Below are 15,583 nucleotides of genomic sequence, written 5' to 3'. Positions count from 1 at the left end.
CTTTTGTCGCAGATTTCTCCCACTGATCTCCCTCCAATTTATACGAGTCTTTGGCCACCCATGGGTGGTTGGCCAATAGAATTGGAAAGAAAGAGGTATAGTGAATTTTTCCTTTTCTGTTCTACTTCTCCTTCCCTCCTTCCTTAATTCCCCAACTCACCTTCGTAACGTGCGCGACTGCATGCTTCTCCATCGCAGAAGGAAGCCTGCCCCACCGCAAATACTCAGGGCACGCACCGCGGACCTATTGAAAGTACCCGCGCTAGCGGCGCACCCATTCCTGGGCCTCTTCTACGTGGGTTTCGTCGGTCCACTAGTGGATTTAAAATCTCTGATTTTTTTTAACAAAACAATTTGTTCCAGTGGAACAAGTATATTCCAACTATAGGGGTTGCGGTCAGACGGTCCAACAAGAATTTACTGCCCAGCTCCCCAGCGCCTTCTGCGATGGCTTTGCTCGGGGTCACTTGACCCCCGAGAGGAGCCCACAGCCATGTAAGCCAAGGCAAACAGTACGTATGTGATTCAATTAAACAACACGTATGCTATACAATTAAATACTAACTATATCAGTATATTTATTCTAATAAGATTTTCTAAATAATATAATTCAATAGACTCAAATGAATTTTTAGTTGGAATATTTTAAAGGTAAAGTTTAAACCGTTTGGTTGCAAGAGTAGAACAATTGTTCCAACTTCGGAAAATCAAAATTGCTCCAAAAACAATGTTCCAACAAAATTATTGTAAATACAAATATTCTACTAAAATTCTAATACTTTTTATACCAACCACTTTCATATAGCCACCTTTTATACCCACGTATTACTTTCCATTCACACTGCCCCCGCAGCCACTTTACTTTTCTTTGACCTAGGCTTTACTTTGTTTTGCACATGCATTTATCCATAATTCACGTCATTATTTGTTTTGGAAAGATAATAATTGACATTTTTTTGGAAGGAAAAGAAAGATGTGTATTATTTTTGAAAAAATAAATGACATCGGTTGATTGATGGAACGAAAATTAAATGTGTGACTATAGCCCGTACATCTCCGATAGTCAGGATAAAAAACACAGGAGCTCGTCGTGAAGGAATGGCGTCCTCAGTTGAGGCCCCTGGATCGTCCGCATCCCATGATGGAGCTGGGCAAGCGGCCGACCTTGTGGACGCCCTCCTCAAACACCACCCCCATGCCCATGTACACGTGCGCCTCGATGTGGCAGTGGAACAGCCACACCCCGGGGTTGTCCGCCACGAACCTCACCGCCGTCCACCCCATGGGGTGCAGCGCCACCGTGTTCTTCATCACCGGGTCCCTCAGGTTGAACCCGGCCTCGTCCCTCCCCGGCTCGAACCTGCCCTCGCCGTACCCGAGCACCCAGAAGTCGTGTCCGTGGAGGTGCCACGGGTGCGTCTCGCTCCGGTTGTTGAGCGCCACCGCGTTCTGCAGCACCACGTCCACCACCGACCCCAGGGCCAGCCGGTACGCCGCGCTCGCCACCGTTCCGCCCGCCGCCGCCGCGGCGGCCGCGGAGCCGACGTCGTAGCTCCTGTGGTCGTACGCGTCCGCCGGGGGACGCTGGTCGTAGGCGGCCCGTAGGCCGCGGTTCATGGAGACGAGGTACGGCGTCGCCGGGAACCGTAGCGACACGCCATTGATGGCCCACCGCACGTGGCCGTCGATCCTGGTGTTGGCGTTGAGGAGGAGGAGCGTGCGGTCGGGGCGCGGCGGCACGGGCAGGGCGTGGTCCGGGTGCGCCACGGCGACGGACCTGCTCTGCTCCACCCTGGGCGCCGCGTCGTCCCACGCGGGGCCTGCCGGCCGCGGCGTCGGCGGCGGCGCCCGCGGGTCGTTCCCGGCGTAGCTTAGGACTGACATGGCGCTGGGAGTCTCGCGCTTGCGGCCGACGACGTGGGACGCGGCCCAGTAGTTCCGGGACGGGTCCTGGTCGGCCGTGACCAGGACGGAGTACGTCTCGCCGGAGTAGATGAAGAGGCTGCGCACCACGACCGGGCGCACGTAGTGGCCGTCGGCCTCCACCACCGTCATCGAGTGGCCCTCGATCTCGAAGTTGAGCGACGAGAGCGACGTGAGGCTGCCGACGCGGAGGCGGTAGGTCCTCCCCGGCACGGCGGTGAACAGCGCCGGCGGCAAGGCGCAGTCCGCCGGCGGGATCGAGCTGTTGACGAACATCCCTCGGCCGTTGATCAGCAGGGACTGCGGCTCGCCGACGAACTCGAGCGGGTCGGACGCGAGCCCGACGGCCTGCTCGTAGACGCTCTTGTGCCACCAGTCCATGAGGAGGACGGTGTGCTCTTCGTCGTAAGCGAAGGGCTCGATGACGCCGTCTGGCACGGACACCACGAGCATGCCGTCGAGCCCGGCGACGCGCTGCATCCCGTAGTGCGCATGGTACAAGTACGTGCCCGGCTGGTTACATGCATGTTGGCGCACACATTAGTCGGTCACCATGCATCATGCAGTTGACATGAAAAAAAACAGTGTACCCTGTCGACGACGAATCTGTAGGTGAAGGTCTCGCCGGGGAGGATGGGGCACTGCGTGACGCCGACGGTGCCGTCGGCCCACGGCGAGCCCCGCTGGCGGATGCCGTGCCAGTGGATGCCCGTGTTCTCTGTCTCGAGCTTGTTGCGCACGGTGACCACGACGGTGTCGCCCTGCGTGGCGCGGATGGTTGGGCCGGGCGCCTCGCCGTTGACGGTCACGGCAAGCTTCTCGAAGCAGTCGAGGGACTTGCGGTGGTAGGCGATGTCCCAGGTGTGGTGGTGCACCTTGGCCTCCGCGAGGAGCGCCGCCGCCAGCGACCACAGGACGGCGGCGAGCATCGTGGGCTGCCGCATCGTCGATCGGCGAAGCAAGCGAGCAGCAGCTAGATGGGCCGGGGTTCGATCGATCGCTGAGCTAGCGTTGTTGTGCGTGCGTTGTTGCTCCAGCCCCTGCAACGGGCCGGGGCTTTTATTTTGTAGGCGCCGTGTTCGTGCGAACGGGTCGGTCCGTGTACGTGCAAGCTCGCATGCGCCTTGATTGAGTCCAATTAGCACGCGATAAATCGAGTCTGGTTGTCGTTCATTGCAGCGTGTGTTTTAATTTGTTGTCTGATACTAGTACTAGCTAGGACACGGTTGGTCCGGTGCGAGGGCTCGTGCACGCTGCCGTGCCAAGTCTCGGCCGTTGACCGTGCCTGCTTTCTACTACTTGCGCTTTAAGAGTATTATTGTAGAGAGGCGAAGAGTACGTGGGGGGAGAGAGAAAGGAGGAGAGAGAGCGTAGCCGACGCATCACGAGATGTTCGCTCGCAGCCAGCGAAAACGCTCCTACACTCACTCCTACATATTAATTCTTGCGGGGTCCGCCATCACCGCACCATGATGTGGCGCTCTCTCAGTCGGCAGCGGCTGCCGGCTGAATCCATTAGCTATGCTCTAATAGCTCACCATGCTTAACTCTGCTCCTGTCAGCAACCACGTACTCATCATGCACTGCCGAAGGGTGAAGGCTAGCACTAATGCACGGCCGAACCGGTGCAACATGAGGTTGGATTCTAGTTTATGCGAATCTTTGGCCACCCATGGGATGGCTAATAGATCTTTGGCCACCCATGGATGGATGGCTAATAAAATTGGAAAGAAAGAGGTATGGCGAATTTCTTGTTTTCAGTTCTCATTCTCCTTCCTCCTTCCTTAATTCCCAAACTCACATTCCTAACGCGCGCGACTGCATGCTTCTCCATAGCAGAAGGGCGGACCCGAGTCCACGCGGGTTGAAGAGGAGAAAGTAGGCCGCCCTGCCAACCTCGACATTAGGATCGCCACTGACTTCTGAAGGCAAGGCAACCCTCGCGCTTACACGGAGATTAGATCCGCTTTGATGTTGATGACGACACTGCTGATTTCAACCAACGACCTCAAAAGTCGACCTTCATGGATGATCCCTAGCCCACATCTCATCGACAGCTATAGATGCCGACACTAATCAATATCTTCTTAACCCGACAAAGAATAGAATGGAGTATGAACACAAAGAACTTATATGTAACCTAATATTCTTTTATTTGAATACTAGGAATCGCACCTGAATTCCATCAATCATTCGGTTAGAAGTCCACTATTTCATCGTCTTTGATGTTTCGATACAAGGAGATACTCTATTTCACAATCTATCCATCTGGATTACTCTTTTTAAAGAAAGTCTTTCCTAGATCCTTAAAAAAAAGAAAGAACAAAGAAAAGAGATTAGCTAGGGGAAAGCATGGTAATTCATTCATTTCAACCAAAAGGAAGGATCTGTCCTGATTCAAAATGACAAATACAAAGAGAAATAGGCACGAGTGAAGAAAGCAGACCTTGGTGAGAGATTGAACTAATATGCATGCGAGCATAGTAGATGGGAAGGAAGGCTCTCTCTGTTGTACTTCCGTACGCTCGCCTGCTACAGAATGTTTGTCCTAAGACCTCCTCATATGGAGGTATAGGAAAAGTAGGTTTACAATGCCTGTCGCCATGATAAAAAGAAGTTATTCGTCATAGCTAGAAAGAAAGACCCTTTCTCTAAACCCCTAAAGCTTTCATGCATTTAGATAATGAGATCTGGTACATACATCAAAGATGTCATTATTAAGTGGTGCATTAATATGGATAGGATCTCAATGAACATTTCTCAAAGAGACAATCTGGGTGAGTAATTCCTCGTGTAGGAAAACCTACCTAAGTATAGGAGACTCTTTTTCGAGCAAGTAGTTAAAGACTCTTTTCTTATAACCGCTCCATCCTAGCAGCTCTCAACTCCGATCCGGCATGCCTCACTGTAGTGGTGGGAAGCCTGTTGGTAAGCAGCTCTCTTCCCAATGGAAGATTCATTCAGTTCAAACTTGTTTTGGACGTGCTATGGCAGAGACCACTGTACCTTCGAGGCATTTGTCCAACACTCCGGTCAATATATCTAATCTGGGCAATCCTGTAATGGAATCCATTGTCACTACTTTCCAACGCACAATTAGTAATTAGTAAAGGCTCTAATAACCCAGGAATCTTTATATTCTATTCTATAATTGTGGCGCAGCCAACTGCAACTCTTCGAGCTCCTAGTGATGTTATGTCGTGACCAAGTTACGGAGAAAGAGTCAACCTGGTTCGACGAGCCAGCAAAAAAAAGAGAGGACAAGTCGGAAACGAAACGGGAGGGAGGAGCCGTCCCGACCCATCTCATCTCACAATCATCGTCGGCATCTATCTGCTCACTGCAGAGCAGACGTGCCTGCCGCGCCGGCTCCAGCTCATTCGGGTTTGAAAGCTCGCCTTCTTCCCCATCCCCATCCCATCCCATCACTTCGGCCACTTTCGGAGGGCTCCACTAGTAAAAGCCAGGCAGCGGTTGGTTTACGTGCCACACTTCGCTCCGCTCCGCTCCCGACATAGCCAAGCCTGACGATGCAGCGGTGGCTCCCGGCGATCCTCCGCCGCGCGGCCCCCGGCGGCGGCGCGGCGCGGCTCTTCTCCTCGTCCTCCCTCCTCTTCGACGAGACGCAGGAGCAGGTACGCCGTACGCGCCCGGCCCGTCTCGCCCGTCACTCAGAAATCGCCCGCCCCTATTATTGCTCGTCTCCCCCTTGCTTGCCTGATGACTGATTGCTCGCCCGCCCGCTCCTCTCCCCCGCACCAGTTCAAGGAGAGCGTGCACAGGTTCGCGCAGGAGGCCATCGCGCCGCACGCCGCGGCGATCGACGCCTCCAACCGCTTCCCCACAGGCGTTAACCTGTGGAGGCTCATGGGGGACTTCAACCTCCACGGCCTCACCGCGCCGGAGGAGTACGGCGGGATGGGGCTCGGCTACATGTACCACTGCATCGCCATGGAGGAGATCAGCAGGGCCTCGGGGTCCGTCGGCCTCTCCTACGGCGCGCACTCCAACCTCTGCATCAACCAGCTGGTATGAGATGGTGCTCAGTTGACACTAGTACTCTGTTTTCATTATGACTTGCTGCGCCTCACATGATTCTCATGACGAGCAATTTGGAAATGTGCCTCGTGTTTCTGTGCAGGTCCGTCATGGCAACCCTGAGCAGAAGCAGAAGTATCTACCCAAGGTGCTCTCCGAAACTGTTATCACTTACTGTCTCATGCTCAGTTTGCTCATTAGTAATCATTTTGCCTCCAATGTTTTGGGCGATGATGATTTTGTTAACCTGTGTTACCTTTTCCAAAGCTGATCAGTGGCGAGCATGTCGGGGCGTTAGCAATGAGCGAACCCAACTGTAAGTATCATTTCAGTTGGTGTCTATTCTGCTCTCCATTTCATCAAGGTCTCATGCTCTGATGCCTCCTGTGTGATTCCAGCTGGCTCTGATGTGGTCAGTATGAAATGCAAGGCTGAGAAAGTGGACGGCGGCTTTGTCATCAATGGGAATAAGATGTGGTGCACGAATGGGCCTTCTGCTCAGACACTGGTATTTACTTGAATCTGTTGGATATTCATCCCCTTCTGCTATATATCGGCAGCCATGTTTGATTCACTGGCCCTTACCTGTCCTGGTTTCATGTCCTTGGTGTTGGTTTTCGTATGCAGCCATAAAACACTTGCTAATTCACCGAGGTCGGGATTTGCAGGTTGTGTATGCAAAAACGGATTTAGCTGCAGGGTCAAAAGGAATAACTGCATTCATAATCGAGAAAGGGATGCCTGGGTACAGAACCATTCTCTTCGTTGGGCATGATCGAACAAGTGCATATCTTTCTGCAACTTCCTTATCATGATGAACATTGTTTATGATTGCAGGTTCAGTACTGCTCAGAAGTTGGACAAACTTGGCATGCGAGGAAGCGACACGTATGATGTTTCTACTTACACACTACTCCCTCTGTCCCAAATTATTAGTCGTTCTGGCTTCTCTAGAAATATAGATTTCACTATGCACCTAGACATTATATATATCAAGATGCATAACAAAAACTATGCACCTAGAAAAGCCAAAACAACTAATAATTTGGGACGGAGGAAGTATAACAAAAAAAAATTGGATCCGGTTCCAATTTAACAGATATCTAATATGCAGGTGTGAGCTTGTTTTCGAGAACTGCTTTGTGCCACACGAAAATGTTCTTGGTGAAGAGGGCAAAGGTATTATCTTCTGACTGTTTTTTTTAAGCTATTCTAAATAGGTTCTTGTCCTGGCCTTCTGGGCTTCTGGGTTTTACTTTGTTGTTTAGTTAGTTGCCTGTGCAGTACACATGGAATAGAGATTGGATTTATAATATCTAACCGAAAAGGCAAATATATCATTCACATGGGATGATGGGAAATTATGATAGTTCTACCCTATTATCATGCAGAATTAGTTTCTGAGCTTTCTGCGAAACTAAAAAGAGTTGCTGTTGTTTTTTTAACTGATGCTCACTTGCAATCTCTGTGCCTGTTTTTGTCCCAGGTGTTTATGTCATGATGTCAGGGCTTGATCTGGAAAGACTTGTATTAGCTGCAGGTCCCATTGGTCTTATGCAGGCATGCCTTGATGCCGTACTTCCATATGTTCGCCAGAGGGAGCAGTTTGGCCGTCCAATTGGTGAATTTCAGTTCATACAGGTAAATTCGTGTAGCTGTCATTTATGTCCTATTTTCTCATGTTTCTTGGTGCAACACTTTATTAGTACAGGCATGGCACTAACAATAATGACTTTGTTTCTATGCAGGGTAAAATGGCTGACATGTACACCTCGCTGCAGTCATCAAGGTAGGTGCTCCCTGAAACTTTTGCTTATAAGATTTAAACGTCTTCTTACTTCTGTTTCACTTTTTTCTTCAGATCATTCGTATACTCAGTTGCTAGGGACTGTGATAATGGCAAAGTTGACCGCAAGGTACCCTTATAAGTCTATAGGATATCATTACTATTCCACAGAACTTCTGTGTTTGCGTTACCTGCATATAGTACTGCTGTTCAAGACAAAACCTAGTGACTATTTCATCTCATATATCTTTGGATCAGGATTGTGCAGGAGTAATTCTTTTTGCTGCTGAAAAGGCAACCCAAGTTGCACTTCAGGTACAACCCTTCCCTCTAACCCATATTCTTGTGTTGATTTCTTTGAATTCTTAAGGATGCGATCAAACATCATGCACCTATCTTGTCCTTCCCTGTGGAGATATAATTTACCTTGCAAAATTTGCATTTGCACTACATTTATTGTAAAACTCTATTTGCCCTCTTCTGAAAAAAAAACTCATACTAAATCACTCTATTGCACTTCAAATTCGTAGATCATAACAGGCCTTTAGATTTTGAACTAATAATCTGCAGTATTTATCATTTCCAGTAATTGATGGTAGAACTCTTTCACTATGGCAGGCAATCCAGTGTCTTGGTGGCAATGGGTACATAAATGAGTACCCAACTGGTCGTCTCCTCAGAGATGCAAAGCTGTTTGAGATTGGTGCTGGTACTAGTGAGATAAGAAGAATGATAATTGGCCGTGAGCTCTTCAAAGAGGATTGAAATTGTTATTTTGCAAGCCAGATATCAATAGATGTTAACTGGAGGAGGTGAGCGAGATTTAGATATTTAGCAAACCGCCTCTATTGTTCAATAGTTGATTCTGCTCTATGCTAGCATCCTCATGCTTTTGTATAATTTCAACATTCATCAAATAAAGTTCGCTTCCTTGTACTTGCCTGTTGTCTATAAGGTTTAATGTGGTCATGTGACTTAAGCATGGTTCCTAGTTGCGTTATATAATATTAGTTAGTATAGTGAAAGTAGACAGTAACAGCAAACTTATATCGGGGGATTTGCAAGGTTTAAACAAAGTACAGAATATCGATGTTTCACAATGTTCAGGATAGAGCCATTCATCTCATAGGGGATATGCGCATTACAATATCTTAGGTAGTTTCTCGCCTTCTCTGCAGTGTTTCATGTTTATTTGACATTGAATCCTGAACAAAAACATCGAAACACTTAGTTGAGGTCCCAATTTTGATCCAATTCCATTGCATAACTGTTAACTGATTCTGAAATAATGATAATCTAAACTTTTTTAAGCAGGAAAATAACAAAAAAAAGCATGATTTACATAGGCCACATGGAAATGATTAGTTTTTTTGGGGAAGCAAATTTGAGTTGGATTGATAGTCACTATGGTAAGAATCTCTCCTTTTAGGGAGAAAACATGATGGTAAAAATTCAGAAGACAACTAGAGATTAGAATATTCTAATAATAACATTGAAGATCTAGGCACCACTTTAAAGACCGATGAAGTATTGAGATGCATATTCTGAACGCTTATTTCAGAGCTTAAGTTTTTCAGTGATGCATCACTACTTTAGTGCTCGAACTCATCTAGAGTGTCCTCGTTAAGAAATTTTCATTGTACTCGTATTTGCAGCATGTTGGGCAGGAAAGGTTCAGGTCCCTTGGTTCATGTTGTCCATGTGTGTAGGGTTGTTACTTGGTCAAGCCTATTGACGATGTTGTTCTTTTAACAGCTTAAGTTTCCCATTTGCATGTGGCAACTTGGCATATGAAACATAGCTATAATAATCCAGTAAATGTTAATTATATTTACAAACCAATAACTAATTTTATGCAGCTACAACACTCCTGATGACATTTGCTGCTGTGTAGTAAATAATAGCATCACTCACGCAAGCTATAGGCTTTTGTTGATGCAAGTACTTTGGTGGATTTCAGGCCTGCTTGGACTAGGGTACTGGGATTACATTACAATCCAAAATCCTAGAGCAGTCCTACCTTTCCAAACGGGCTAATAAGTCCAAAAAGTACCAATTCATCACTACATGTTTATAGCTACATGAATGCCTACAGGTTTCATCATCATTGGGATGAAAGCTACAGGTTTCATCATCATTGGGATGAAAGCTACAGGTTTCATCGCCACATGAGTTTCTTTGGTGCTTGATATGTTGTAGCTAGATTAGTGCATTCAAAAGACCTGCTATGTATACGAGTCTATCATTCATTTGCTTTTTCCTCTGCTTCAAAGGAATAGATGAAACTTTAGTGTGCTCCTCTTCTGTTCTCTTCTACAGATGTTAGATGGAGTGGTAAGCAATGATCAGTTATTGTAGTTTGTAGATCCAAAAAAAGTGTTATATATACAAGAGATGGACTAAGGATTCCTTCCTTCTATGGCACATATATGTTGGCAGCGAGCACTATAGATCCCTTAATCCTTTATGAGACAAGGATTTGATTTACAAACTCAACTATGAAAATTTTAGTCTGAGGCTTGTACAAAACTGCAGGTTTACAAGTCAGTCGGTGGCCTAATATATTTTGCTCCACATATGCGATTTTCACAACCTATAGGCTTCTGGAGGGGATGATTTCTTGACTATAAGCTTTCTTTTCTGGACTTTGAGCCTTCTGTTTCTGCCTCAATGCGCCCCACTCAATGGCCTCTGCAACTGCTTTTTGACGATCATATGCACTCTTATCTTGCTTGGAGCTGCTAGTTGATGAGGGGTCTTCAACTTGTTTCATCTGGGGTATAGGACCAGACTTATATTTATAACCAGCAGGCACTTCTGCAAGGAATCCCAGTGCCACAACAGCATCACTCATGTAAGGCCGGACTGAGGCTTCCTCTTGTAAGCACATCGCTGCCACGCCCACTGCCTGGCTCAAGTCTCTTTCTGGATATTCGCCTCTGAGAAGAGGGTCTACTAGCTCACTGTACCTCTTCCTGTCTCTCAGCATGGGCTTGACCTGTTGATCACACATGAATTCAACAGCCAGAAAACCTTGTACCAGAATAGTTCTATGATTAATTTATGACTGTTCATATGCATTTACTACTACCATTTCTGTGGTGTTGCAGTTGTCCTGATGATATTAGGAAATTCTACAGGCAAGCAAAATATGACTGTAAAAAAATTAGTACATACCCAGTTAACTAGGACTTGTTCACTTGGTGGTCTGGAGGAATCCACTGCTCTTCTTCCTGTGATCAACTCCAATAAGAAAACCCCAAAACTGTACACATCAGTCTTCACAGTCAGCTGCCCTGTTCTTATGTATTCTGGTGCGCAGTACCCATATGTTCCCATCACCCGAGTGGAGATGTGTGTCTTTCCCCCGACCGGACCAAGCTTTGCAAGCCCGAAATCTGAGAGTTTAGGGTTGTACTCCTCATCAAGAAGGATGTTGGGGGACTTGAGATCCCGGTAGATGACAGGCGGGTTCGCCTTCTCATGGAGGTATTCCAGCCCCTTAGCAGTTCCATGAGCAATCTTCATCCTAATATGCCAACTCAGTGGTAATTGTTCTGGAGTGATATCTGCAATGACAAGTCAAATTTGAACTTGTTTAAGTATCTATCTCAACAAATTACAGATAAGGAACCCTTATCTGATTGTTATTGAAGACAAAAAAAAACTAATACTTACCAAGCAGGTGTTCTGCGAGAGAACCAAGTGCCATGTACTCGTACACCAGAAGTCTTTGGTCTCCATCTGCGCAATAGCCTACCAAGTTGACTAGGTTTGGATGGTGCAGCAGACTGAGCATCAGGACCTCAACTAGGAACTCCCTGTTGCCTTGAAACCCATTCAGGTCTAGTTGCTTGACAGCAACAAGCTGATCATGCAAACGGGAAAATAAGTCAGCCACTGATTACTGAAGATGAATGTGCAAATCTTTCCTACATAGAATGTTTGAATGTTTGCTATTTTAGTGTGTACCTGTCCATTTTCAAGCTTGCCCTTGTAGACCCTGCCAAAGCCCCCTTCTCCAAGAAGGCAGTCGGAACGGAAGTTCTTTGTGGCAGTGGCCAGCTCACGGAACGTGAATGCTTTGGCGGTTTTGGCAACAGAGGAGCTTTCTTTAGGAGGTTCGATACTTGATGTTTCAGATGATGGCTTGTGCTTTGAAGAGACTGGTGGTGGCTTGATGGACCCTACAAAGGTGAGCATACATTAGATAGACTTTTCTACTTCCTACTTATTCACTTGTTCTATTTTCTTCTTATTTACTTGATCTAGTTGTTGTCACTGTCATTTGCTGACCAAATCTGAATAGGATGCCATGGTTCATGTTATATTAGTGGAAATCCATTTGAAAGAACTAGGCATGAATGCAGGGGCAAGTATAACACCAAAATGCATGTGACACTGACAGGAGACACAGATAGGTACATAGATTCGATTCAGACTTTCAGAGGAGTAACACATATATCCAGAAGGGAATACTGGGTTTGTCCTTAAACAGAGATGTACTGAATGGTCGGTATTTGTAGGCCTAAAAAGCATCTGCAGGAAATCACTGAACCTGTTACAGGGTGTTATTTAACCACCGGCAGCCAGCTACAAAACTTTGTTGTGCAGATGAGGACGTATTCAGGGATTGTAGATTGGATCTTTACTTCTACATTGTATTTAATTTGTTACTTATGATTGTAATGTTTGTTTGCTGGCGTTGCTGCCAATCAACGTAGTTTATGCTATCAGTTTGAATAGTACAGGACATACTAATTCCTTATTTCTTTTTGCAAGCAGTGGCAGGAGCATCTTATGATTCTTACCAGATTCCCTGGGAAGCGCTTCATTCTCGCTCGAGGCCTTCTTCACGACCGTGACCTCCCTCGACTCCGTCCTCGTCGAGGGTGCCTTCTTCTCAGGCTTGAAACATGCAAAACAGCTCATCGTCCCCCAACTGTACGTATCAAACCTTGGATCTCTCTTCCTCTCCGCTCCCTCGCAGCTGGTAAACCTCTTCCTTCTCTCTAGAACACAGACGAATTCGCAGACCTCGTTGTGTTGGGAATGGCGGCAGGGGGTGAGAGTTTAATGCAGCCTCCTCCTCCCTTCTTGTGCCTAAAGATCTCCTGTCCAGGTTATCGATTGCTGTTCGTGCTTTGTGCGCGGAAAATGTGACCCCTGTGAGGAAATGTGGTCATATAGGATGATCATCCTCTCCATGCCTTTGCGGCGGGGAATGAGCCAAGAATAGGGTCATGGGGGGTCCTAAACTTAGAAGCTCTGCGCGTCTTCCAAGATCTGTGTCCCAGCTAACGCGCTGGATGCAAAGCTGGATCTGACGTCTTCCCTTGGAAAGTTCCAGTTCTAGAAACAGTCGCGGCTGATTTTTTCTGTTCCAAGGAGCACCGCATGCCAATAACATGCCATTCCATTGGAACATGCTGGGGCCTGTGCTGCACTTAGAATTCAGGCCGGTGCTACCTTGATAGAGTAGCTGCCAGCTTTATTGAGCTTGATAACCTAGGACGTTTACTATTCCAATTTTGGTCGGTTTTATTATCTGGATGCCTACTTGGTTTTCCAGTATTAATAGTCTAAAAATTGCCTGGTACATTATAATTGCACTGTTTCCTGGCCGTAGTCCTTTCTGAATCTCTGATCCGGGGCCTGCAGGGCATGTGAGAAGGCTGCACAGTACCGCGCAGTGGGCAATGCGGTCCTTTTTCAGCCTGCGGTGCAGGACTACAAGCTGACCAATGGCCATTCGTGAACGTGAGCGAGATCTATTACTTCGTATGGCGAAAACGAATGCACGGAAACGTGCTACGGAGTAGGCCTCTCGGCTTTAAAAGAAGTCTTCGCGTCTGTGCGGGGATGGAAGTGAACCTCGCAGAAGCAGAATACTATACTATATATGGCCGAATAAATACGCCGCAAATTCTCGCCGCCGTACGTCCCTGAAGTGTGAGGCTGTGTTTAGTTCCAAATTTTCTCTCTCCAAACTTCATTATTCATCTATCACATCAAATTTTTTACCTCATACATAAAGTATTAAATGTAGGTAAATAAAAAAAACTAATTGCATAGTTTTAATGTACACAACGAGACGAATTTTTTGAGTCTAGTTAGGTCATGGTAGGACAATAATTACCACAATCAAACAAAAAATGCTACAGTGTCCGATGCGACCTTTTTTACCATTATTTTACGGATCTAAACACAACCTGAAGTGAAGATGAACCCCATGATCCAGATCCAGGATCTGCCGATCTATCTGCGAGGGCCATTAAAGAGCATCCGTGAATTGAAGCTGTGGCTTTGCCTTGCCTACCTGCCATGCCATGGCATGGCACATAGATCATGCGGGCCTGCAGTTCCAGGTCCCGGTCCCGTGTGCCAGTACAGTGAACATGTGATGCGGGCCGTGTTGCGAGGGTATTCGGTAAAAACTACGGGCACGCTGCGAGATCAAGCATACTGATGGATCTACATCTACGGATCTACCGCGCATCCCTTTCATTTCTACTCTTTTTTATTTTACAATCTTCTGGCCAGCGATCCATTTGTATATCGGTGAGAACGGATGCCTTCTCTCTCTGTCGCTACTGCAGCAGGAGTGTGATCTGCGACTCGCATGCAGGGGAGCCCTGCGACGACACCTGTTGTCCCCATCAGCAGCTGCCACACCATTGCGCTTGCGCCTTCTGAAAAGGGAGCTAGTAAAAGGCAACTGCCATGAATCCAATCCAATTATTCAACCCCTCTAAAGACAGTAGGCGAGGCAATTAAGATTTGCGAACGTTAATCCCAGCAGCCCAGACGACAGCGACGCTGCACCACACGCGAAATCTGCAGCGTCATTCCTCCCCTTTCCGTTTCCGCCCTTTTCCATTTTGCGAAATCCGTAGCATCATTCCTCCTCTCGCTCGGGCTCCATCGCGCCAGCCCGTCGAGGATTTCGGCCGTCGTCATGTTCCTCGCCTCAAGCGGGCAGCCATGGGTCGTCGTCCTCTCCGGCCGCGCCTGGACCGGAGGAAGCAGCCAGCCAGCCAAAAGCGTCCGGTGAGACGTGATGGGCCGTGGCGCGAGCGACAGTACCCCTACCGTCCGCGGCTCGCTCGTCCCGTAGCGCGCTGGTGGCGTCCGAAACGGGGTGGCGATCTTCTTCGGCGGGCCACGCCGTGAGGATGATAGCGCATCCGTTGCCCCCCTTGTTTGTCCCTCCTTCCCTATCCAATTCCATCCGGATACACCAACGCGCTCGTGGCGTATCACCATCACTCCCCGTCCTCTCCTCCGGCACGGCGGCGATGCGCTGCACACTAGACAGGGGTACGCATGCCACTCGTGTTGCCGGGGCAAAGTACTAGTACATGATCATTGATCAACACTACACTGGACCGTAGTTTCCGTCGTTGCGTCGATACAGGTGTATAATTTGACAAAGAAGGTTGAATGTGCATCAGGTTAGTTTTACGACAGAGCCACAGAAGCCATCACTCCCCCTGTGGTGCGGCGTCCACATTGGCAGTGGCCACCACGATGGCACCATTCGTACCGAAACCTACGAGCAGCAAGGTAATTAATGACCGCTAGGCCCGCCCTCCCTCCTTTTTCCAGCAACTTTTACGCGCGTTAAATCCATTCCTCCAGCACGACAACGACTCTTCGCCCTCCGCCGCTCCGAGGAAATCAGCAGATTTTTACAGGTCCCAATCGATCCGATTCCCTTCCCGTTTCATCCATCCATCATTCACCGTGGCAGTGGCAGGCCTTCCTGACAACTTCTCCGAGAGCCGCCCATACCGATCTGTCCGATCAAAATCCGGATCGTGTCGAGCGGTCGTG

General features: G+C 47.9%; 2 protein-coding genes and 1 pseudogene across 4 annotated transcripts; 1 reads left to right on the top strand and 2 right to left on the bottom strand.

Annotated features, from left to right (window-relative positions):
* Positions 1 to 1,042: 1,042 nt before the first annotated feature.
* On the bottom strand, positions 1,043 to 2,990 carry LOC120701197 (L-ascorbate oxidase-like). The gene is made up of 2 exons (XM_039985332.1): positions 2,514 to 2,990; positions 1,043 to 2,436 (listed from the first exon to the last, which is right to left on the bottom strand). The coding sequence occupies exons 1-2, from the start codon at positions 2,865 to 2,867 to the stop codon at positions 1,108 to 1,110; spliced, it is 1,683 nt and encodes a 560-aa protein (XP_039841266.1). The 5' UTR covers positions 2,868 to 2,990; the 3' UTR covers positions 1,043 to 1,107.
* A 2,418-nt stretch (positions 2,991 to 5,408) lies between these two features.
* LOC120697321 (isovaleryl-CoA dehydrogenase, mitochondrial) lies at positions 5,409 to 10,840 on the top strand. Of its 3 annotated transcripts, none has more exons than XM_039980496.1 (14): positions 5,454 to 5,558; positions 5,686 to 5,952; positions 6,065 to 6,109; positions 6,229 to 6,277; positions 6,360 to 6,469; positions 6,630 to 6,706; positions 6,799 to 6,849; positions 7,076 to 7,140; positions 7,448 to 7,602; positions 7,710 to 7,750; positions 7,823 to 7,877; positions 8,006 to 8,062; positions 8,366 to 8,559; positions 10,283 to 10,840. In XM_039980496.1, the coding sequence occupies exons 1-13, from the start codon at positions 5,454 to 5,456 to the stop codon at positions 8,510 to 8,512; spliced, it is 1,224 nt and encodes a 407-aa protein (XP_039836430.1). In that variant the 3' UTR covers positions 8,513 to 8,559; positions 10,283 to 10,840. The 3 variants fall into 3 exon arrangements, with proteins under 3 accessions (XP_039836429.1, XP_039836430.1, XP_039836431.1); XM_039980497.1 differs by lacking the exon at positions 10,283 to 10,840 and adding an exon at positions 9,708 to 10,171; XM_039980495.1 differs by lacking the exon at positions 10,283 to 10,840 and having other exon boundaries at positions 5,409 to 5,558; positions 8,366 to 8,685.
* On the bottom strand, positions 10,334 to 13,172 carry LOC120700562 (annotated as a pseudogene).
* Between the last annotated feature and the right edge of the window lie 2,411 nt (positions 13,173 to 15,583).

This window comes from Panicum virgatum, chromosome 3K (genome assembly GCF_016808335.1).
Source record: "Panicum virgatum strain AP13 chromosome 3K, P.virgatum_v5, whole genome shotgun sequence".
Classification (NCBI taxonomy): Eukaryota; Viridiplantae; Streptophyta; class Magnoliopsida; order Poales; family Poaceae; genus Panicum; species Panicum virgatum.
The sequence above is the reverse complement of the archived record's forward strand: the minus strand, read 5'-3'. Positions and strand labels throughout refer to the sequence as shown.